Source organism: Rattus norvegicus, chromosome 9 (assembly GCF_021556685.1).
Source record: "Rattus norvegicus strain SHRSP/BbbUtx chromosome 9, alternate assembly SHRSP_T2T, whole genome shotgun sequence".
In the NCBI taxonomy this organism is placed as follows: domain Eukaryota; kingdom Metazoa; phylum Chordata; class Mammalia; order Rodentia; family Muridae; genus Rattus; species Rattus norvegicus.
In genome coordinates, this window is record NC_141542.1 from 55923671 (window position 1) to 55948821 (window position 25151).

The 25151-nt window shown below is 46.5% G+C and overlaps 1 protein-coding gene across 4 annotated transcripts in view; it reads right to left on the reverse strand.

Annotated features, from left to right (window-relative positions):
• The window catches only part of Aff3 (ALF transcription elongation factor 3), a 494860-nt gene that overhangs the window by 356428 nt on the left and 113281 nt on the right, over positions 1 to 25151 (reverse strand). For 3 of the 4 annotated variants that reach the window (NM_001413892.1, XM_087566657.1, XM_087566656.1), the window contains 3 exon segments: positions 11609 to 11994; positions 12112 to 12424; positions 13671 to 13791. In NM_001413892.1, coding sequence (NP_001400821.1) covers positions 11609 to 11994; positions 12112 to 12424; positions 13671 to 13791 — 820 coding nt within the window. 4 annotated transcript variants of the gene reach the window in all.

Here is a 25151-nt window from a genome sequence, read left to right on the forward strand (position 1 = left end):
TCAGCTCACTGACAGTCGCATGCCCCTTTATCTCAGTTCAGTGGCATCAGCCTTTAGACAGGATCAGAAGGTCCCATTCTTGAATGCTAGGTGAGCGCTCTTCCAGACTACGATACTCTTCCTTTTATTCAGCATTATGCTCCTAGTGTGATGTAAATTTTTACAACTAAGACAGTATTTTCAAAATCTTTTCTTCCCTTGGCACAAAGAATAGTTTATAGGTAAAGTTTCTAAATCCTCTATTGGATCTGTCTTAGGAACCGGGACTCTCAACACCGTAACTGAAGACTTCCATGTAACTGATTCTAACAACAGGGCAGCCATGAGTGCGTCTCTTCATACCGACATGCCGCCTTATCACTCGGCCGTCTTCCTTCCTGCGGGTCTCTTCTCTGAAGGGTTCCTTCTGCTCACACTGACTTCTTCCTCACTGCAGGAAGGGCTCAGTTCTCTACCTTGGCCACACTGACTCCCAGGGTGAAGTCCACCTCGGCCAGCTTCAGTAAGGTGTCACCAAGTGTACCCCTGAAACTCAAAATCTGCTTCACTGGCCCAGAATGGCTTCCCTTTCTCAGCAGCTCTGCGCTGGTGGAGTGGACTGTCTGTGTCCTGCCATCTCCTCATCTCCTCACGGCGACTCGGTGTTAAAAAGCTCAAGTCAGCCCATGGTTCTCCACTGCATACTTTTCTCACCTCAAGTGAAAACATCTTGTTCCTTTTCACACAGCTCAGGTCAAACCTGTCCTCAGCTCTTTCCCTCACCATATTGACTCTCCTTCAAAGTTCTTCCAGGGTCCAGCCTCCCCTTCTGCACCCTGTGAGTACTAGCCAGTGAGATTCTATTCTCCCTTCCTGAGTTCAGTTTGACTGAGATGCCCTGCCGACTTTTGTCTTGAGTACTTGACTGTTTCCGGACTGTCCAAGGGCCTGCAGTGCCTACAGTTTGAGAGGCTGTGCTGTCCAAGAGGTGACCCAGCCTGAGGTGGTGGTGGAAGTGGGTCACCTCACATGAGCTTTTACAGCCTGGCCCTGGTTCTGGTTGTGCTCTCTGCTCCTTAGCCCAATACCATGTAAATGGAGAGCTGCTTCTCACTCCTGACACCATGTGCATAGCGCCAGTCCTCTTGACATACTCTCAAACCAGGAATCCAAACAATTCTTTGTGTGCTGGCTGGTTTTGTGAGTCAACTTGACACAAGCTGGAGTCATCACAAAGAAAAGAGCCTCCCTTGAGGAAATGCCTCCATGAGACCCAGCTGTAAGGCATTTTCTCAGTTAGTGATCAAGCGGGGAGGGCCCAGCCCATTGTGTGTGGTACCATCCCTGGGCTGGTAGTCTTGGGTTCTATAAGAGAGCAAGCTGAGCAAGCCAGGGAAAGCAAGCCAGTAAGAAAGATCTCTCCAGGCCTCTGCATCAGCTCCTGCCTCTTGTCCTGTGTGAGTTCCAGTCCTGACTTCCTCTGGTGATGAACAGCAATGTGGAAGTGTAAGTTGAATAAACCCTTCCCTTCCCCTCTCCCCAACTTGCTTCTTGGTCATGATGTTTGTGCAGGAATAGAAACCCTGACTAAGACACTTTTCTTTCTTATTTTGACTCAGTAAGAAAAAAAAATACATAAAAAAAACACCCTATAGAAATATTCTTTCATTTCTTTCTTTTGGGTCTTCTGGTCACAGATCCAGCTGTAACTAATGTTCCTGTTCATAGACTCCATAACCTCTTGCCTCATTGCCTGCTTCTACCTCTGCTACGTGTCATCCCGATCCAACAGCCAGACTGGTTCTTTTCGTTCCTCCATTACATCATGGCACTCCAGCAGGCCAAATCATTCAGTGGCACCCAAGTTTTCCTTCACAGAGAAGTTCAGATCCTTCCTGTGGCCTAACAGACCTCCATGGAGGGCATCCCATCTCCACAGCTCTCCTTACTCTGTTCCAGCTTACTGCTTCGTGGTCATCCCAATGCGAGGAGATATATATGCCTGCAGATGTCCAGCAGGTCAGAAGAGGGCACTGGGGTAACAGGTAACAGAAGGGTGTGAACCACCTGGTGTAGATGCTGGAGACTTCGGGCATCTATAAGAGCTCTTAGAACCCCTCAGCCACTTCTCCACATGCACCCCTTAGTTTATGAGCTTGCTCTCTATTCTCCAACCCCACATGCTTACCCTTCCCCCTGCCCTGCCTTCTCCTCTCCAGGACGTGTATCGCATACAATGAAATGGTTGAAATTTTAGGAGAGTAATTAGTTCAACTGGCAATCGTGGAGCAGGGAAGGCAGCTCTGGAAATCCATGCTAAGACGCTCTTTATTATAATATAGGGAAGACTGACATGACCCTGGGTGAGAGGCTGCCCAAAGGGACGGAGCAAGGACACATTCGACAGAAACTAATAATCAAAGGTGGGAAAAAGAACACAGTCAAAAATGATGAAACCCTAGGACACAGGAGAAGCCAAGCACAGGTTATTAAGAGACTGGGGTGCAGGGGAGCCTTAGGAGGGAGGGGCCAGAATCATCTAAAGCTGGGAAGGCAGCCACAACTGGCTAGGTGTTCCCCTTTAGCTGTGAAAACTGAAGCCAGAATAGGCTTTGGTAGGGGCAACATAGACAAGACATGAAATGTCCATGGGAGATACAGGGCTGTCCATTGCTGAAGTCCTGTTTCCCGAGTGGCCAAGGGTCACCAGGTAAAAGAGGCCAATCTATATTTGTCTTTAGGGCTTTTACAGACAAATGAGAGAACTGGGCTCTTCTACTTCCTACTGTTTACCTTTCTGTCACACAGACAAGGTCAACCTTTACTGCGCATCAACAGAATGCTTAAAGCTGGCACTCGAGTACTGTGAAAGCATCAGTGTCTGTGATGGAGGGATCTGTGAGGTAACAAACAGGGCTCTGGTCAGTATGTGGATCATGTCTGCCGACTACGAAACACCACGAGGCCACGATTAACTGAAATAGGAACCGTGACGAGCAGGATTGATACAGTAAGGGACAACACGCAGAGGAAAGAGGCACGGGGGTGGACTAGCTACATTCTTGAAAAAGTCCATTAAACTTAACGCAGCAGGGGCCTGGAAGTGTGGGTTCTCCCCTCTTCCCTCAGCCCCTCTCATTAACTGCCTCATCCCTGAATCCTCTCACTCAGCTCCTACCTGATCATCCTTCTACTCAGATCATCCTCAGGAACACACACACACGCACACACACACACACAGGAACACACACATACACACACGCACACACACAGACACACATATACACACAGACGTACACTCACACACACATATTTACACACACATACAGACACACATGTATGCATACACATGCAGCACACAGGCATGCACATACACATGTACACTCAAATGCATGTGTGCTTGCACACACATACTCACAGTATACATATACAGACACACATGCATATACACATATACAACACATATGCATGCACACACATGTGCACTCACATGCACAAAAAGAACCACACACACATGCACATACCTACACACACTCACAGCACACACACATAAAGACGCACACATGCATACACACACATACACACACATTCTCACATACCTGCACATTCACATGCACTGGAGCTGTAGTGCACACACACAGACACACACATGCACACTCACACATACACATGTGCGCGCACACACACACACAGAGGAGGGCATCTTCTGTTGTGAAGACCACACAGAAAAGGAGGAGCAAGGGAGGAAGAGCAGGATGAAGAAGGAGAGGGAAGGAGGGAAGGGAAGAGCATCCCTGTAGAGCCAAGACCCATTAGCATTTGTTTGTGAGGCCAGAGCACAACTCAGTGCTGCACTTGATATGTGCTGTGTTTATACATCAGTGAGTCCAGTTCCCATTCCTCTTCAGGTCAGCAGTCATAAATTATACATTGGCAAGTATGTAACTCCTTTTCCAATACAAAGCCTAACAAATTACTGAGGGCTCAATGTGGGGAATAACGTTCCAAATGGAGAAGAGTTCAGTCCTAGTTAACGCAAAGGTGTAACTTAAGCTCGCCCCTTTAAGTTAAAGAGCTAATTTAGAACTCGTCTACTGAGCACAAACTGCATCCACCACTGCCGGCGGACTAAACAGTCAAGATGAAAACCCCTGCCTTCCTAGAGCTTCTACCCTAGTGTATTCACCGACTTCACCTCAATTCCAGATTCAGGCTGTCAAACCGTCTGGGACAATGTGCATTAGAGGTGAAAGTAAAGGGTGTACAGCCATCTGCAAGTGTTATTTGTAATCATGACTTTCTCTGAGCGCAGCCTGCACACCAATCACTGTTGTAGATGTAAGGGTTTATCATGACCCCTGTTACAGGGCCTATCAGCCACTATCAGCCACACTTCTCACTCTCAAACCTGGACAGGATCTGCAGAAACAGGGGCCGTAGACAACAGTGTTTCTGAAGATATGCCAGTCCTGAACCCTGAACTTAGGGCAAACCAGAACTGTGGAATGTGACCAATAGCTCCAGGGCATGCATGCAGCTGTGGAGGAGGGCTGCAAACTGCTCCAGAGAGGTTCTATCTTCTCTAAAGGCATTGCTGATGCCGGTAATCACGTGGAGACAGTGATTCTGCTGTTCAGCCAATTAAATGTGCTATGTAATGTGCTGCGTCTCCAGCAGCCCTGATCAGTATATCATCCTAAGTACTGACTGCTTGAAAATTCTAAGTTTCCTCCACCTGAACCTTGTTGACTCTGTCTTTCATGTAATTGGAAATAAAGCTCAGCGGTGTAACAGTTCACAAGAATACACACAAAGAAACAGCGAATATGATCCCAGGCTTGGGAATACTACCCCGGGAGGGGCTTACCATTAAACAAGGGAGGATCATGCCACTGGGGCTTTGTTAAAGCCACCTGAGATAATCTCAGAAGTTGTCAACATTTTGGTTATTTTCTAGCAAGTAAACACACAAGAAAAAACTTTTTCAGAATCCCCACCGGCCTGCTTCTGTGAGACTTAAGCATTTACAACGTTGCTGTTTCCTGCTTCCCTGTTCACACTGTTATCACTAACACAGCTGACTTCGGCCAGGACTCACCATATTATCTTTCCTCTAACCACATTACTTTACTAACCGCCCCACCTTGTACTGCCCACTGTGTTTGCCACAGAACTACTACCTTTTCCTCTGTTCTCATATGAAGAAACTGAGCCTATCTGTTCAGCCACTTGGGCTCCAGACCTAGACCTGAGTCCAGTTCTTGCTGGTCTGCAATCGGCGACCACCTTGTCTCCTACATAGCTGAATGACTCCACATGAATTTTGACAGAAGAGGGTTGAAGTATACATCAGGGTACCTCTCCTGTAAAACTATAACTATATGGTGACACCAAACACAGAGGCCTTGGTCGCCTGATTAGCCCCAGATTTGAAATCAGCACACACATGAGGCTGTGGTTTAAGAGAAGCCAGCCTTGTAATCCTTCCAGATGTTTTCTCAGGGAAGAAAGGAAAAGACTGGAAAACAAAGCAGGCTTGCTAATAGTCTCCTGCTGGGCCTACCCAGCTTCTACCCTCAGAGGTAGTTTCCCACTTTAGGGCTAGAAAACTTGGCTCTAATTTCAGTCTGAAGTATCCCCAGGAGGCAGGGGAACAGGAAGGACACCTTCATGCAAAGAGATCTATCTTAACAGGCATGGTTTTTTTTTTTCAATCAAGGATTATAAAGACCAAAGTCACTTTTAGTTAAGTATCTATAAAAGGTATATTTAAAAAATAGGAGTGTTTCCACGAGCCAGCCTCCATCACAACATTCAGAAAAACCTAGATGGAACCAGGGAAGAAAGTGCATGTGCGGCTAGCACTTCTGAACCTCTGCAGGACGAGCAAGGACCTTGTTCTAGAGGGCAGAGGCTGCGCATGCACACACGCATGGTGTGGGCGTTCTCAGAGGGCGGAGCCTGTGCATATGCATGGTGTGGGCATGAGAAAATGCAAGTGTTATACTAGTGCTATGCCACCCTCCCACTTCTGCTGTGGTGAATGGGAGTGTGCACAGGTGAGTATGATAGTAAGGATGAGACTACAACAGACAGGGAAACTGAGTCTCCCAGGTCCACACAGCCCCAGACAGGGAAACTGAGTCTCCTGGATCCACACAGGAGGAAAAATCTGACAGCATACTTTGACTTGAAAACATTATACATCTCAAATGTAATTAAGAAATTCCAACTGGTGTGAATATGTAATACACACTCTGTTTCTGCAGATGCCTTCTTGCCAGACAGGCTGGTGCCGACTTTCATTTGGAAGAAATCCATTTTCATACAAAGGTAACCGAGGGTGACAGGAAATAGGAAGCCTACATCATTTATCTTCTGTGAACTTGGAACAAAAATCAGTTAATTGCTTTTCTGGGAAGCTATTTTGTGGAATCATGGCATTCAGTTTTTCTACTCTTACTTGTGATACAAATGGCGATTTTTAGAAAACTCTGGTCATAAAAATGCTATGTTTAATCGATATATCTTAAACTATTGCAGTTTACATTTTAACAAAGAAAATTCAATCAACGAAACGGTTACTTGATTCTTGTGGATGAAGGGCCAATCACAACTACCAATGGTAACACAGTCTGTTAACTGACACTCAACTATAGAGAGCTCTTTTAAGACCAACAAAACTAGGGTGACAGAGCAGGCTTTGCCCACTGGACTTTAAGCATGGTCCCCATCTCAGCCATCAGACGCGTGTGCAACAATGTATTCAAATCACTGCTACTGATTAACAGCAAATGGACAGTAAGACTAGGCATTTTTGTAATACCCCCAAAGACACCGAAAACTCCCCCAAAGGCCGACTGTGCCGTCTATGACACACCTTCACAAGTAGAGGCTACCTTCATATGCTTTGTTCAGATTCTTCAACGGACAGGTAAGTGATGTATACCGTTTCATGGCTCTGTCATGTATGTGCCTGCCCCTATGGCCCAACATATAAACAGGTACTAAGTTTGAGCCTGATATGAAGTACCTTTCCAAATGAAAAGTTATTACTTTAAAAAATTGTTTCCATTACCCCATGAGTCAGAGATTGAAAATCCTTAGTATTAGGCATATTTAAGTTTCAATGTAACCGATGCTGAGGAAGAGCCTTTGTAACATATTTAGATAGTTATTTATATGTTTAATAAAAGTTGCAAATCCCACAAAACTGTATCTACACCTCTATTTCATAGTCCCAAAAGACTAACTCTGGGATAATGTTAAGATGTAGGAGGAGTGTGTGTGTGTGTGTGTGTGTGTGTGTGTGTGTGTGTGTGTGTGTGCATGACAAAAATAACTCACTTCAACTGGGAGCCATTCACCATGCCCTGCCCTGTGACGTTGTAGAGTGCATGCTTCAGTCATTTGTTAAGTCCCTTGCCTCTAGCCTAACAACAGATACCTTTCCAAGTGGCACTCTAGGGGAGCCCCACTTAATGAGGGGTGGCGGCAAGAATAGGAGACTCAGCTATAACAACAAAAATATGTTTTTCATTAAACCCAAAGCCGAGCTGGGATAAGCCAGCTGAGAGGCAGGTGTATGGTTAAGGAAGCCTCTTGAGGCTTTTAACTTCCACATCGAACTGCACTAGGCTTTCCTGTACTAATTACCCATTACTGAAGAGTGAAAAATTCTAACAAATGACGCTGTGGCAGCAGATAGAATGCAGTTGTTGTAAAGGAAAGCGCATACACTTGATGAACTTTGAAACCAGGCAATGAGATTTAAATTTCTCCATGTTTAAACGAATAACAATCAGTGTTCCTCTACAAGAATGGCAAAGGTGACAGAATATTCTTGGGACTAGAAGGCCAGTGTTAAAATTAGTTTCGACTGTGAGATAAATTGCAAATTAAAAGCTAAGTGTTTGAGAGCAATTTATTCAATTCATGGCACTAGATATCCTGGAGGCAGAGATCACATTGTAGATTTTTAATATCTCAAGTCATATTGCACCTAGCCACCATCTGCCGAGGAATGCACCTACACAATACCAGGCAGCCACTCGCATCATAGTCTCATTGTCTCTCTCTCTCTCTCTCTCTCTCTCTCCCTTCCCCCTCTCCTTCCCTCTCTGTCTCCTTCCCTCCCTCTTTTCCTTCTTCCCTCCGTCTCTCCCTCCCCCCAAATGCCATTTATATCTAACATATCTTTTAGAAGGTGGATGCCTTACAATGTACTAAGTCTTTTTCTACAGGTAACATCCTCAAGTACTTGAGGAATGCAAGCTATCTTGTGGTCACTTCCTCTATATTTCCCTAGAAAACACTTCCTGTATGTTACTGGAAATAAGAGTTACTAAGAATGCATTTTCAGACTGGGAGTATTTTTAAGGTATACACATACACACACAGAAATCCACAGACAGACACACAGACACACATACAGACATACACATAACACACATACACATTCACACAGAGAGACACACATACATACATACAGATACACACAAAGATGCATACACACACACATACAGATACACACACACAGATACACACAAATACACAGACACATACACACAGAGAGTGACACACAGACACACAGATGCACATACAGACACACATATGCACACACACATAGACACACAGACACAAACACAGACACTATAGACACAGACACACAAACACAGATGCACATATAGATACAAATGCACAAACATGTACACACATACTGACATAAACACATACATATACAGATACACACACACACAGACACACACATACAGATGCACTCACACAAATACAAGTATCCACAGACACACACACATACAGACAGACAGGCACACACACACACACACACACACACACACACACACACAATTTTTAACCACTTGCTATGTCAGATTGTTTTTCCCTCCAAAAATTAAACATGTAGAAGTGTATATTCTTTGAAAAGAAAAATCTAGTTGATAAAATTCAGTGTCTGTGTTGTTATTGTGTGTTTTACTGGAAAGACCTACTACTTCCAACCTGCTAAATGGCATTTGTTAACCTCTAGAAAAACAGTTTAGAAGAACCTTGTCAGGGTTGGGGGATTTAGCTCAGTGGTAGAGCGCTTGCCTAGCAAGCGCAAGGCCCTGGGTTCGGTCCCCAGCTCCGAAAAAAAGAAGGAGGAAAAAAAAAAAAAGGAACCTTGTCATTAAGGAAAAGCGAAGACCAGACGCCATTTTGAACCAGTCCATTCCTTACTATGGCAGTGAACTTCATAAGCAGACATGGTTTAAGAATCAAATTATGTTTTTCCTAATATACAAAGCTTTCAACTAACACAAAGACTGACTCCCCTCTCACACCAGCTCAAACTGATTTCACAAAATAACACTCCAGTTGCCCCATTTCTGTCAGTGTGCGCCTGGCCTCAAAGGTATACTCAGGACAGTGTGAGAAGGCAGTAGACTGTCAATTTCCAACGCTGTACGTAGGAGCAATGGAGCGGTTTCTATGGGTCACCTCTCTCAGGCATGGCCCTCTTGCTGTAAAATCACCAAACTGGTACAGAGCATCATTGTCCCTAATCTTAGATCCTCGAAGGCAGCATAAATCTGTTTCCAGACTATTGACAGCTCACCAAAGGCCTCCCTGATACTGTACGGGCATCTGCGAAAGGCTAGCCTGGGTACAGAAAATGCAGCTCAGTGCTTTTAACCAGAAGTGACTATCCCACTGGATTCAGAACGAATAGTTACCTAAGAAACAGGAGTTGCTGACATATGAAAAACATTTTAACAAGGAATCAACTAGAAGGAGAATTGTAAATGGATTCTGGAGGTGTAAGTTAGCTACCACCGTTCAAGGAGGAACTAGATTTTCTCTGCCAAGAGAGATCATTTGATAAAAATGATAAAACCTAAAGAGTCTGGGGCATTCAACTTGCTGTGGTTCCTCCATGTGTTTCCTACAAACTTTACAAATACCTAGGCCTGGAGAGATGGCTTAGCAGTTGAGAGCACATGCTGCCACTATCTTAAAGTTTTCCTCCCAGCATCCAGGTCAAACAGCCACATCCACTTGTAATCCCAGGTCCCAGGTATCCATTATCTCGGATCTCCATGAACACCTGCACTCACACACACACACACACACACACACACACACACACACACACACACAGACACAGACACACACAGGCACACAGAGAGACAGAGACAGAGAGGCAGAGAGACAGAGACAGAGCGAATTTTAAAAATAAATAAATAAATAAAAATAGGGGTTGGGGATTTAGCTCAGTGGTAGAGCACTTGACTAGCAAGTGCAAGGCTTTGTGTTCGGTCCTCCACTCCAGAAAAAAAAATGAATAAATAAATAAATCTTAAAAAATACCTGGAAAAATTACATTTTGCTTTCCCCATTCCTAATGCTTCCTGCATACTAAATGCTAGAATACATCATGAATGCATAATGGAAAGAAGTATCAGTGGACACACGTCACCAAATTTCCTAATTAAACCTCAGTCAACACCTCCTGGAATGCAGATAGTCTGCAAAGTGGCCCATGTCATGTCCCAGTGGCCCATGGAGAGTTCTGAGATGATAGCCCGGAAATGCTCCCCTCAGTCTCGTCAAAAGCGCAACAGGAAGCATCCAATCTCATTTGGTTATTAAGTCGGACTAGGATGCGAAGAACACTCAGGTCACATCATTACTCTGCCTTTAAAGAAGAACATGTCAGAGGGGGAAAGGTGACCTAGGTGATCGGTGCTAGGGAAAAACCATCCCAGCTTCTCTTCGACACTATTTCACAGGGAGACAACAAAAGCAAACACGCACGGTCGCAATTTCTCCTTGAGTATTCTTGACAACCGTCATCCATTTGGAAGACACTAGGAGACATGCTACTCTAAAAAGGGTTGTTCTCCATCCAAATTCAAGTAGCTGGTCACCGCCTTAGGCGCTCCGTGTGCCACACATTCGGGAAGGCAATGAGCAAAGGGGGTAAAACGAAGTCCAAGTGCAAAGCAGGGGCGGACGAACTGAAGTACTTCCTTCCGAGAATATGTCCGTCCATACGGCCTAACAGACGCCCAAGTAAGGGTTCTGTTACTATGGACAACCCTGAACCATGGGCTTTATGAAGTAGGTGGAACACCTAATATATGGGACATTAACCAGACCTAACATTGATCTAAGACTTCCCAAATTCTTGTTTTACACACTGTACAAACTCAATCTCCTTTAAGGAAGTTTGTCATGAAACGTTTCAATTTTTTTTTTCTGATTAAAGTGTTCAGAGTTCTGAGCTATTTTATGGAAATGTTTTGCCTCCTTGAAAGCTGAAGTGCAGCCTTTGAAGTGTTTCTATATTGCCGAATACCATCTTGTTCATGAAACTCCCGTGAACTCAACCGAAGGAGGCACTCCGACCGTCAGTCGCTAAGTGAGCCGTACGCAGCCACCAATGCGTATATATGCATTTTCAGTATAAGGCAATCCTATCATAATGAATTTGAAAACGTTAAAAACTATCACTTCTGTTTGGGCGCTTCAGATCTTACCACATCGCTGGGAACGTGGGAAGCGGGGGACATAAGATTTGCATTTTCAGGTCAGGCTACTATTTTAGCTGCAGTTAGAATGGACTCACCTCGCCTTGTTTGGGGATGCTGAACTTAGCGAGCTTGCCCTTGGCTCTGGCTGACTCTGGTTTGCCGGCCGGGACCCCTCTGTAGGCCGTGCAGTGCACAGCAGTTTCCGTGGATGACTTAAGCTTAGGAGATTCGTCGGGAGCCTGGTCCTGGCCATCCATTGGCCGCACATAGGCGGTTGGTTTCTGCTGCCCCAGGCTGGGTTTTGAAGCCAGGGATGGGGGAAAGTTCTGAACGCAGTGTCCACCGCCACTGTGCTTGGCTGCCATTGCAGGCGGCCTCTCCTGTGTCTGAAGCCCCGTCTCCACATTGCACACTTGCTTGGCCCTTGTCTGCTGTCTGCCAACACCATCTCCAAGCAAGGTCCTGAGAGAGCCCTGTTGCGCTGAGTTGGAAGAAAGAAGGTGATGGTGAGGATGAGGCTCTCCACACACAGTGAACAGGTTTTTCACCGTGGCTGTCTGAGATCTGTGCAAAGCAACCGCCTCAAGCACCCCCTTACCTGCTCTCTGTTGGCCGTCAGACGGTGGGTGCCCAGCCTTCTGCCAGCCCATGGTGCCTCTCTTGCTCTGCTGCACTGGGACAGCTGCAGGTGTGGAAGATGCAGTGCTGCAGACAGATGAGGGCTGGGGCTGGGCTCTTGACTCTGCCACAAAATGGTCATCGATCTTGTTCACAGGAGTCTGGGGAACACCAGGCTTGGGGACGCCAACAAGATGACTCTGGTTGGATCGGTCAGTTAAAAAGTCTTTCATCTCGTCATAATTTCCTAATGTATTCTGGATCCGGTTGGAGAGTTCATCCCCCTTGTTAGTCTGGAGATAGGAAAATATTCATGATACTGTTAGAGACAAGATACAGGAAACAGTAGGGCAACAAGGCCAAGGCTGATACACTCCGAATAAAAACTGAGGGATGAAATGGAAGTCCTTATGGGTTCTGAAGATAGCTGTTAGCCTCCGCATCAGTCAAGAACTAGAGATGTGCAATGGATAACTTTGGGGTATATTAACAAACAGAAAGCTGTTACTGGTATATTGTGCTATAGGAAAAATTCATTTATCATTACTTATACATATATATTTCTTTTATATGTGTATGTAACATGAAAATCAGAAAATTGACTCTAACAATGTCATAAAACGGTCTGGATTAAGTCTTCCCAGAATTAGTTCATTGTTGTTTTATAGAGCTACTGAAAGCTTTCTCTTGAGGATTTCTATTTGGCTCACAATACGGTTGCTTCTAGTGCCTAAGCATGCACTTCTGCTTGTTAGAAACACAGTATGGTAGGCTAGAGGAATCGGGGTAAGAGAGCAGCAATGCAACCAAACATGCAATATTCTCCAGCCCTAAGCAGTCCACAGTACATAGAGTCTAAAATGTGAGTGAACTCTAAACCAGTGTTCATATTGGAAGAGAGAAGAATTCTGTCCTGTTAGTAGGAAGCACAGCAGGTGTGTGTGTGTCTGTGTGTGTCTGTGTGTGTGTCTGTGTGTGTGTCTGTGTGTGTGTCTGTGTGTGTGTCTCTGTGTGCGTGCGCGCGCGCGCGCACGTGCATGCGTGGGGGACGAGGCAGGGGAGACAACTTGCAAAAGTTGGTTCTCTTCTTCTACTGTTCTCCTAGGGATCAAACTCAGGTCCTCGGGGTTGGTAGCTGGCACCTCCACCCCCCACCCCCCAGAGCCATTCTGACAACCTCCAATCTCCTTACGTGATCCACACTTATCAAATATAGAACCTAGCTTCTTTTGAATGGTGGTGTCTCAGAGCCCGGAAAACATTGCAGGTGCATTAACTTTGGAACCAAAGACATGAAGTCTGAACTACTCATAAAAGCCATAGCAAGTGGGTCTCAGTGTCACACTTCTGGTGAAGTCAAGGAGCCCACAGAGCCACGAAAGCTGGACATCGATACTTATGGGTGTGAACCCCATTACATGTGACGCCCCCCCGCAGGAGCAGGGTAATCTTCCTAGGTAAATGGAGTTTCTTGTTCACTCCTTCACAGGGCCTGTGCAGTGGCTGAAAGGGAAGGGTGAACAGCTGAAAACCGTCTACCTTGTAGGGTTCACTGAAGAGTGAGTAACCGGAGTTAAAGCCGCCGCTGTCCTGCTGCGTTTCCTGACTTCTCCTTTCCCGTTCTTTCCTCCGTAACGCATTCCTATCTGGTTCATAGACACTGCACCGGGAGAAAGGAAAGAGAACAACCCCAAGAAATTAAAGGGCCAAGCCCAAAGTCATGTACATCTGAAGGCAGACATCTGGTTAAAGGACAAATGGCAATGGCTGAAGAGACAGGGATGAGTTAGAGCTGGGCTCAGCAGGCCAACTGAGTCCCATGGCTGTCCATCACATCCTTCCAGAGGACAGGTCCCAACCAGAATTAGCTCCTCTGCCTGATGTGAGAGACAACGACTACATAAGCAACTCTGACAGAAGCTGGAGCGCCTTGTTCGGGTCCACGGTAATTACTTCGATGTGTAAATACAAATTATGAGGTGACATCTTCTGGTGACATTCACGGCCTCGGAGTGCTATATGGGAATGCTCCTGACTGGGATTTTGTGTGTGTGTGTGTGTGTGGCGTGCCTGTGTCTCTGTAGTGATTCTGTCATTAACTAGCTCCCTAAAGGGCTGTTAAACCTCCATGCTGCAGTGGGTTTCCGCTGTTATGAGCCTCCTCCTGATCTCTGTTAATCAGTTGCATCGTCAAAGAGGACTGAATCAATTCTCCCTTCTGATATATTTGACACCATTGCTCCTCCTGACCATAAAACGTGTGCTGGGGGGAGGGGCGCAGGAGGCAAAGGGGAAGGACGTCGTGTCATTCCCCCGTCCTTCCCCTCATAAGGAGAAATGAAGGGGCCAACTCAACTAGTGATGAGAAAGTGACTCTCTGACCAGCAAAAGTAGACACACTGCCCTTCTGGGCTCACCGGCCTAGAGTGGACATACGCGCTATCTATCAGCAAACAGGCATCCTGAAAAATTTGGAACTGTCCTTAGTCCTTAGCAGAAGCAGAGAATGACGGCGACATATCTGCTCGGTCTGGGGAGGAGAGTAGGAACCGAGAGGCCTATGATTAATTTAAGGTCTCCCCAAACACAGGAGACAGAAAAGCTTCTCAAGCTCTTTACCCCTGGGTGTCTCCATAGGAGGCAGGGCATGCCTCTGAGCACTGCAGTAAGGTCAAAATAAAGGTGGCTGTAGGTAATTCAGAAGAGAGCTAGGACCCTGGAAATCCCGGGATAGTGCTATTAAAACAGATATAAGGAAAAGGGTCTGTGCTTGAAAGAACTTTAGGAAAACAACATTTTGAAAGCTAAATGCCTATTTTTAGTACCTGTGCTGTGTACACGCAGGGGGCATACAGGACATGGGGATACAGTGATTAAAAGGTTATTCCTCATCCCGGTTCAGCCCACGCAGCCAGGGCATATTTTAAAGTCACTGTCTGTGGGGTGATCCTACACATGCTTCTGGCAAAGCTGCCTGTGCCCCTGAGGCATTTAATTTAAATTTAAAATTAGGGAATGCTAAAATATCCAGAGCAAGGAGGCCATTAGCATTTTAATTCATCCTTAGTACATTACCCAAAGTTATTAGGTTTGGGAGCCTAACCGGTGTCCTTACATTAAAAAAAAAAAAAATCTACCGACAGAGAGGCTCACCCCTCCAATGTCAGTCACAGTCTATTTCTGAGCGTGGCTGAGGGGACACTGAGCAGCACAATGTGGACCCCAACACACTCACTTAAGCCCAGAAGGGGCGACTGTAATTGTCCCATGGTGCTGGTGGTTGCTTGACCCAAGTCCCCGGCTTCTGTAAATGCTACACGGGTTTCACATATTGACAGGATGGAAGACACATGATTTATGGTATAGAGGCAAGAAGTGGGCTTTGAACAACAGGACAACCCTAGTTTATCATCAACTTCTAATTTTTAGACTTACATTGGCTGGCACTTGAATTGGGGGAAAAGGACCTTTGCATCCCAAGCATCTGAACTTCCCTTCTCTGGCACCCAGGATGCCAACCTTCAAACAGAGATCTCCACACACATGCCATACAGGCCAGCCTCAGCTAGGCCAAGTCAAACACACAAGACTGGGGTGATGCATGGAATGGCCTTATGCAAGATGAACAAGGCAGGCCTCTGAGGAGGCCCCCACACCCAAAATTATACCTCCTGCATCTGCTGGCTGATGCCTGAAATTCCAGAACTAGAGAATCATTCCTCTGGCTTAGGATGTCTTCACCCCTGTAAGAAATACAAACACCACAGGAAGAGAGACGCTTTAAACCTGGCAAGCCTGCATTTGGTATCTTTGCATGTATAAGGTGTTTCCCTCAAAGGCCTAAGGGAAGATGCAGGACACCAGTGTACAAAGATACTGGGATCTAAATGGGAGGTGTGACCCTCCCAAATGCAGGACAGAGGGAAAATACAGCTTACTTTGCAACGTGGTTTAGATATTTAAGGGGATGGATTCCACAGTCAGCTTGGTGGGTCAGACACAGTGTGCTCCCAGGACTTTGGAATGAGTCAGGTCATACTTTAGGAAAGCTGGGGTTGAGGGCATACTATTCCTGTTTAAATAAACCCCTCATCCCCAACCTCTTTGGGTCGGAAGAGACAAAAACAAAACCAGTCCAAGATGCAGTCTATGGCCGAATAAAAATTTGCTGTGTGGTTCTGCCTGTATGACCAGACTATGTATGATTTCAGACAGAAGGGGCCAAACACCCTTAGAGACAAGACACCCAACAGAAGAGCTGCACTGCCAATCCTTTCTCGGGGCCACCACAAAGCCTGTGCAGTGCGTCCATGCCAACAGATGACCCGGTGTGTAGGACCTCATTTGTAACCAAAGGAGATTAAAGGAAAGACAAAAGAAAGGCCCAGCTTCCTCCATGTCTTCTCTTTGGTCTCTGCTTCCTCAGTTCTACAGTCTCCATTGAGCAGAGGCAACCCACCCACTCCTCGTTAACTAGACCCAACACCCCCAGGTCTTATGTCAGGCCTGAGGAGCTGAAATATTACCTGCTCACAGCAAACACCATTCTAAGAGAAAGGCAGGACCTCCCACTTTTCCCAATGCCTGTGCATTGCTACCCTAACCAATGCGCAGTGCTGTTGCTTGTACAGACAGTAGCTGCTTGGCTAGTCCACCTCTGCACTAATTACAGAAAGCATCCACGCAAGTGCACGAGCTGGCATAGGCCTTTCTTTTTCTCTTCCCCTGAGAGAGCAGCCCCTGACCTCTCACTCCCTTGCCCCTGGAGCAATGTGAAGGCTATGCCATTGGCTTTAGTAGCAAAGAAACCTTTCCCCTGAAGGTGGCAAGTGGGGTCAGCTTCCTGAGGCTGCGGGACTGGTCCTCAATGATCCACATTCCTGGCAGGCTGGTGTACCTGTTAAACTCAGCGACTGCCACACTCGCTGTTTCTGCCTTGCTAACAGATGGCAGAATCTCTATCAACTGTTAAAGTTTTCCCTTATATCCACAGAAATTACAAGAATCACATCCCTCAAATGTATATCACCAAATGCATTTATTTATTTTTGCACAGAAGTGTGGCAGTCAACCACCATAATGTTATTTATTATTTATGACAAATGCAGAACAGCTTCAGAAAATGGAATCTTTTAAATCAACTCCTTTTTAAAAAGAATATTATTAGGAGGTTTTTTTGTTTTTTTTTAAAAAAAGCAAATGAAAAAAGATAGAAAAAAGAAAAAGATATTTCTGATTGTGCTTCATTTACTTGAAGTCAGGTTTCTTGCAGGGCTCACGCCAAAGCCAGTTATGGAATGTGAGTAAGAGGAAACAACCAAACAAGATAATTTCCAGATAGAATCCATTCTTAACTACAAGGTGACGACATGAAACTAAGTAACAATGTTTGGCCATGAAACTAAGTAACAATGTTTGGGATTCTGCAGGCTTCCTTCTGTTGAGGGAAAACAAACGACCACCTAAACAGCCAGCCTCCCATCTGTCTGTTGAATGTCCTTACAATGCCAGGTAGACAAAGACCGGGTGGTAGGTGTTACTATTAGTTTAGCTTTTCAAAAATCTAATTTCCATCATGGTCAAACACGTCCATAACCTCAATCCTTGGAAGATGGGAGGGAAAGGACCTGAGGACTGTCTCAAACAAAATGAAGCTAAATAAAGCAAAGGATTTAGGATAAGACTTAGACCATCCCATCTTAGATCCTTTAAAAAAGACATCATACAGGAGAGACAGTGAAGTGCAAAACACTTTATTCATCTCTCCCGAGAGAAAAGGGGCTGCGCACAAACCAGGGCCATGTGGGTAAGTGGAGGATGAACAGCAAACAGAAACAAATGGGGCATCGAAACAAAGAAGCTATTCCCCATACAAAAAGAACAATGAAGAGAATTATGTTAGTAGTTACAATTTTTCCCAGTTTCCAAGAAACAGAAAATTATATTACATGGGACACACACACACACACACACACACACACACACACACACACACACACACACACAGGATCACCATACATCCTAGAACTACAGCACAAACAACAAAATTACAGATCCTAAACAGTGACAACTAGTACTGATGGCATAGCCAGTGACATCAAACACTGCCAGTTCATCGGCCTATCCCGGTCTCTCCCACACTGTGCTCCCTGGGAGAAAAGGTTCCGATGAGTGCCACCAGTCCTGACAGCTGAGCCCAGTGCTTGACCTAGCTGACTCAGCTGTCCAGGAAGAGCTGGCTCCTGCCCTGCCCTACTCATCCATGTTGCAGTCCATGCAGTAGGTGTGCTCATTCCAAACCAACTGTCATTTCCCACAGAGGAGGCTGTTAGCAAAGGGTATATGGAGCCAACTTCAGCCCTTGACTGGAATCATATTTAGTTCTTTATAAGATCATCCTAACTTCCCGTGTGTCTCCAGATCAGGGGTTTAGCATTCATCATTTACTCTTGTTATAACAAAATACCTGAGGCAGTATACCTTATAAAGAAATTAGGTTTTTGCCTTTTTTTTTAAGTTTAGGAAGCTGAATGTCCAGGGTCAGATGGTCCCATCTATTCAATCAGTAGTGATGGCCTTCTGGCTATGTTATAGCATAGTAGATGGAGTCATTTGGGGGCTCATACAAGAGGGAAAGCCAGGGATTCACCACCCATGCCCACTTACACAGCAGCTCACTCCTAGAACCAAACCATCTAGGAAAGAATACTAAGCCCTTTCTAATGCAGAGAACACCTAGACTGGACTCCACCTTTTCAAAAGTTCCAGCTCCATTGCACTAGAGACCATGCTTCCGGCAAAGGGGCTCCAAACCACAGCAGTGATTAGGTAGGAGGGGAGACGAGAGTGACCAGCTCCTGTCCCTTAGGGAACCTTAGTCTGGTAACCATGTATTTAAGAGGATACCTTTCAAATAGCAGAACTACAGCTTAGTCCAAAGCCAACACATCAGTTCCACGGGTGAGGGAATAATCAGGGCTATGGCCAACCTTTCCTGCTGCTGAGAAGCTGTCTCAGAATTAGGGAGAAAGGAGGAGGGAGCTCATTCATAAGCGGCATGGGCACCAGATATGTAGATAAGCTCTGAGCTGGGTCCTGTGGGAGGGTCGGGTAGAAGGGACCCTGAGTGGCTGATGCAAAGATTGCTGCCGGATGACTCTCCAGAGCTTGGGGCTGGTGACCTTCACCCTTGGCAGGCAATGTGACGTCCTTCGCTAGAATTCTGTGTTCAGAATTCTGTGGCCTAGGTTTGCCCACTGGTTGTCCCTATTACTCCCCTCAGAACAGGCTTCTCTCACTCTTCCCAAGACCGGAGGATGTGGGGACACCAGGGAACACTCTCCCCTCCTTCTGTTCTCCATCAAAGATGGCTGAGCAGCCTACCACAGAGGCCATCCTTCAGACACTTTGAGTCCTTGGCCAGCACACTGACAGGGCCATGGACACCCAGAAGGTAAACAGGGAGAAGAAAAGCAACTGGTGGCAAGGAGGGGACTGCCGTGTCTCAGAAACTCCATCAGTCTCAGCCCGCAACACGAGACACCGTGCATAATTTAAGGAGTCTAATCAGACGCTCCAAATTTATAACAATTGATTTAAATTTGATGAGTCAAACTAATTACCATCTCTTGTTATTTCTAAAATAAATAATAAAAGACCCAGAATCCTGTCTCAAAAGAGAGGAGAGCAAGACTGCTGAGATGTTCCCCATCAATTCCCTCGATCTGAAGACTTGCTGGCCAGAAAGGCATCTAGGATTAAATAGGTAAAGAGAAGCAATTAGAGACAAGGTAAGACAGAGCACCAACCTGTCAGAAAGAGGAAGCTCTCCTAGCTGCAGCCCCTTATGGTGCTTCTAGGTTGTGTGGGTAGTGGTGAGAGGTGGTGAGCCTGCGGTAGGGATGGTGATGGTCCTGGGAGAGTGTGCTGGTCAATTCTGACACAACTTGACACAAGGTAGAGTCACCTGGGAAGAGGCTTCTAGTGAGCGATCATCTAGATCGGGCTGGCCTGTGCATGTCTGTGGAGGACTGTCTTGATTGTTAATTGGTGGGAAGACCCATTTGCAGCCACCACCATTTCATGGGCTGTGTTAAGAGTTGAGAAATCTAACAAGCAAGCAAGCATGGAAGAGTGTGTTCTCTCTCTCTCTCTCTACTCTGACTGCTGCTTGAGCGCCCGAGTTGGCTTTCCTACGAGGAGGGATCCTCACTTGGAACTGTCAGCCAAATCAGTGAAACCAGAATAGAGCAAGGTGTGAGGGGTGTGATATGGTTTCGGCTGGTGGTGCTGATGAGGGAGGTTGTACCAGGACAGTGATCGTGGTGGGGGCAGAGGGTGAGGAGTGGTGATGGTGGTGGTGATGGTGGTGATGGTGGTGATGGTGGTGGTGGTGATGGTGGTGGTGGTGGTGGTGATGGTGATGTGGTGGTGGTGATGGTGATGTGGTGATGGTGATGTGGTGGTGGTGATGGTGATGTGGTGGTGGTGGTGATGGTGGTAACAGTGACAGTCAAGGTGGTGGTGATAACAGTGACAGTCAAGGTGGTGGTGGTAACAGTGACAGTCAAGGTGGTGGTGGTAACAGTGATAGTAGAGGGAGCTTGTGAGGACAGTGTTGAAGTGACCATGGCAGAAGTTACACACCTGCAAAGGAGAGAACTGCTCAAAAATGCACAAACAGCCCCTTCAATCCCCCAGGAGCATTATGATGTCACTGCTCTCTTATTCTGGCATTTCCTTTCTAAGCAAAGCAATTTCAGCTCCAGGCTCACTTTGCTTGCCCTGCCAGCCTGCTTCTCAGTGGACTCCCTCTTCCTTGTTTGCCTCCAACCATGAAGATTATCTACATCTTATCCTCAGTCCTGAGGAGATCCTCTGGGAGCATTTGCAGACCTCAGCCTTGGGTCCTCTGATTGCTCCTGCAGAATAGCAATGACGCTTGAAGGCATTGCATGCCTGAGCCTCCTCTAGACTACGTTCTGAGAGAGCTAAAATGTCACACCTACATGAACCCCCCACAAACACCCCAAGTAAATCTGGGGGTGATCTTCGCCATGTCTCCAGACCCATCTGACTTGCATTAAATTTCCCAATCACGGCAGCTCCCGAAAATGGATTTTGCATGAATTATTTCATTTAATAATCTTGAAGCTCCCAAGAGCCATTATCCTCAGTTTCCAATGGCGAAAACGGGAGGCTCTGAGCTTAGCTAACTGGCCCCATCCCCGGGGCAGCCAGGAGCAGCTCTTCACTTAGAAGCCCGGCAGTCTGGCACCAGACACAGAATTCCTAGACTGCATTGCACTGCCTCTCTGGGGACAGCCCCCTGACACACTTTGACAAATGGTACCCCCCATCCTTTGTTTAGCAAATGCCGGGCTGAGAGAGGTGTTAGTTTCAAATGGTGACTATTTTGGTTCATTCTTTTAAGATTTGCTAGCCATCCTTGATGGACGGAATTTAACAAATTCTGTAGCCAAAAACAAAATAAACAAAAATAATTAAAAAATTAATAAAACATCAAGCTAAACAAACAAAAACCACCACCACTAACAACAACAACAACAACAAAGTAGCCATCTGAAGCCACCGCTTCATCTGAGACAACATCAGCCATGATCGACCATCCAGTCCCTGACAGATTCCCAACCTCAAGCGTTATAGTCCATTTCCTTATTTTATCTCATCCTTAAGGTGGAATTCCTTAGAAATTGCATAATGCCTTAATAAGAGCATCTTGTAACAGCACCAGTGGAGGAGCTGCTGCTGCTGCTGCTGCTGCTGCTGCTGCTGCTGCTGCTGCTACCTAGAAGAGGACCCACTGCACCGAGCTTTTACTGATCGTTTTCTGGGTCCCAACTCAATTTCTATGTCCCAGGAAATGAAGACTTTACAATCTCTCTTGTAAATACCCTCCAGTGTGTTTTTGAGAGAGAGAGGGAGAGAGGGAGAGGGGGGGGGAGAGAGAGAGAGAGAGAGAGAGAGAGAGAGAGAGAGAGAAGAAAGAGAAGAGAGAGGAAGAAAGAGAGGGGGAGGGGGAGGGAGAGAGGGAGGGAGAAAGAAAGAAGAGAGGGAGAGGTGACAGATAAATGACAGCTTTGCATTTCCAAGGGTTAAATGTTTTTCCTGAGGGATCCAAAGCCTCCACACCATGAGAACAAGTGTCAGGCGCTAATGGAATTGTTCCACGATAAATAAACTGCCAGGCTGAATGACAAGCAGCTTTCAAAGAGGCTTTCCGCATAGTCTAACCAGCAGAAGTTAATTTGAGTTTCTTAACAGGACCTTTTCCCTTCGCAGTGTAAAAGTGCCTTGGGATGGAGCAATTACTCTGATTTACCATCTTCTCCTTGGTAGAATATAAAGATGCAGCGGCCCAGCCTCACAAAAGCAGTAACTTAGCCAAATGAGGCTCGCTTGCAAAGTCCCTACTACGCTATCTCTGTGCATTCCCTCCCTGGCAGCAGCACGGAGCTGCCATCAATCACAGGTACCCAAGCTGACGAGGGTGGAGGAGGATGCTTCCTCTCAGGGCTGTGCATGTTGGCGGCAATCAATCATGTTTCCCTACAGCAAATGCTCAGCTAAATTTTGTCTTCACTTTCGCAACGCGTTTCCCAATTTCAGCTTCTAGGAACTTGAAGAGCTGTTTACGGATGTGTCCTGTTTTACGGCACGCCTATGTTTTAACCTGGATGCTTTTCTACACAGTCACTCTCTTAGCCACTCAGGGTCATGAGCTGATGCCTCGGGTTTGAGGGTGTCAAGATGGCCAATTTGATATCTCCAAGTAGATCAGGCTCCCAGGCACAGAGCTGGGCAGACTGGGTGTTAGCGCTTAAGGAACAGTCTGTCCTCTTCTGATTCCAGCCCCTCAATGTGTCTGCCCAGAACGACCATGGAGACACGCACCAACTGGTTGGAGTGGGCTTTCCACAGAGGAATGAATAAATTCAGGCTACTTCTAGCTGCTGCCCTGAATTAATTTACCTGTCAGGAGCAGAACTAGCTGACGGCCAGGATGAAATCAGGCAGAGCTGACTTTAAAAAGGAGCACATGGGCCCACATACCTTTTGATCACACAGGACAATTAGCGTCTTCTATATAGACAGTATGGCTGAACTACTAGAATAATTGCTGTTATAGGCGAGGGGGGGAGGCTCTGTTTTGGTACAGGGCAGTTTATCAGCTTCACTAGGAGCCTCCTAGGTCAACAGAGTGGGAACAAATAAGGGAAAACATTCTGATGCTCTCAAGCCCTGACAGAAAACACATAACATTCCCTGAGAGATGAAGTTGTAATAGTCACAAGGCTGGACCGTGGTGCAGAGCGGTGGCCCTAAACTCTGTCACAGAGCATCTGGCAAACTGGACAGATTCCCTCTCTTTCTGTCCTGAAACACTGCCCCCTTACCTACCCCGCCCAACCAGACTCTGCTGGTCTCGCCTCAGCTCTACAGCCTGCCCTCCCCACCCCCACCCTCACCCCTGCTCCCACATTCCGCAGACAAACTCACTTTGTCCCATTTGCTCACTGTCTTGGGGTCTGCTGGTTTTTCAAGAGACACACACTCAGGCATTTGAGATACTAATCTTTAAGAAGGAAAAGTGAGCAGCTCTCCCTGCCCCATCCTGTCATGTGGCCATTCCCTGTCAGCCAGTTTCTGGCAGGGCTTTTGACACTTGCTGGCTCTCCCCAGAGCTTGGTCTCCTGTCCACAAGATCTGCTTCTGCTGTTTCAGTCAGCTTGCCAGGGGCAGGATCACTTCCCAACTTCCCACTGCTAACACTGTCTTGACAGAGTATCCTTCCCTGAACCCCAAGATACTTCTAGGCCCCTTTTGCTTCCCCTGTACTACCAGGGGCTCAAAGTAAAGCCTTCACGTTGACTGGGTCTCTCCTCCCATGATAGTCTTCTGATGAATATCAGATTCCACCACTGCCCACCGTGGCCTCCAGTCCATCTCTAGGCTAAATACTGCTGAACTGCACCAGCTCTCTCCTCCACTGGTACCTCCTCACCCAACCACCACTGGGTCCATCCACAGGGGCCATCCCCATGGGCCTCCTGGCTTTTCTTCCTGCCACAGTCATGTGTCCCTCCACATGTACTCTGATTTGGGCATGATGAGAACGGTCCTCTTAGGTCTACGTGTTAAGGTCCTTGGTCCCCAGGGTGGTGCTACCGGCAGGTAGTGGAACTTCAGAAAGAGGGGATCTTCAGTCATTGATTCCCCAAAAGAGCCATGGAAGCATTAACAGCCCCCTTCTCTCTGCTCTAGTTCAAAATGTATGCTTTTTGCTTCCATTCGCGCCCCCACCATGGTACACCACCTCACCAGAGACGGGTCACACGGATGGCCCGGCCTGGTTTTGGCCTGGAATATATAAAACCATGTGCTAAAGAAAACAACTTCCATTACCTAAGCTTAGCTGCCTCCCGTATTTGCAGTAAAGCAACCAATTTGACACTATAGCCTTGTGGTGTTCCTTATCACGCCACTGGCCTGCCCTGAGGACGGAGGACTGACTCAGGACCCGACTCATCCATCTCCAGTCTGAGATGGCCTAGACTCTCGGCCACAGCCTCGCTCTGAGCCTGAGCCAGTTGAACGCCATTGCTCTCCACCTGCCCACCCCACCCAAAAGAACACCCAAAGCTCTCCCCTGCAATAGTTTTCCCCTAGAGCATACCCATACAATCCTGGTGTACCTAAGGGCCTCCCGCATCCTACAACAAAATCTGCAGCTTCACGACGACTCTTCCTACACAGAATACCCCATTACACTGCACCTCCCGCAGACGCCAATCTGTGCTGACCTGTGACACTGCGTCCTTGGTGCCCCAAGAGTCCTTGGCACAGAGTGGGCACTGAAAATTGCTTTCAAAATCCGTAAAAATGCATAATAAACAAGTTTCTCTTATCTCCTCTCTTTTCTAAAGGTCATCACAGACTGTGGATATTAAAAACAGTGTATACTTTAAAATACTATATGTTTCTTAATTCAAAAATTAA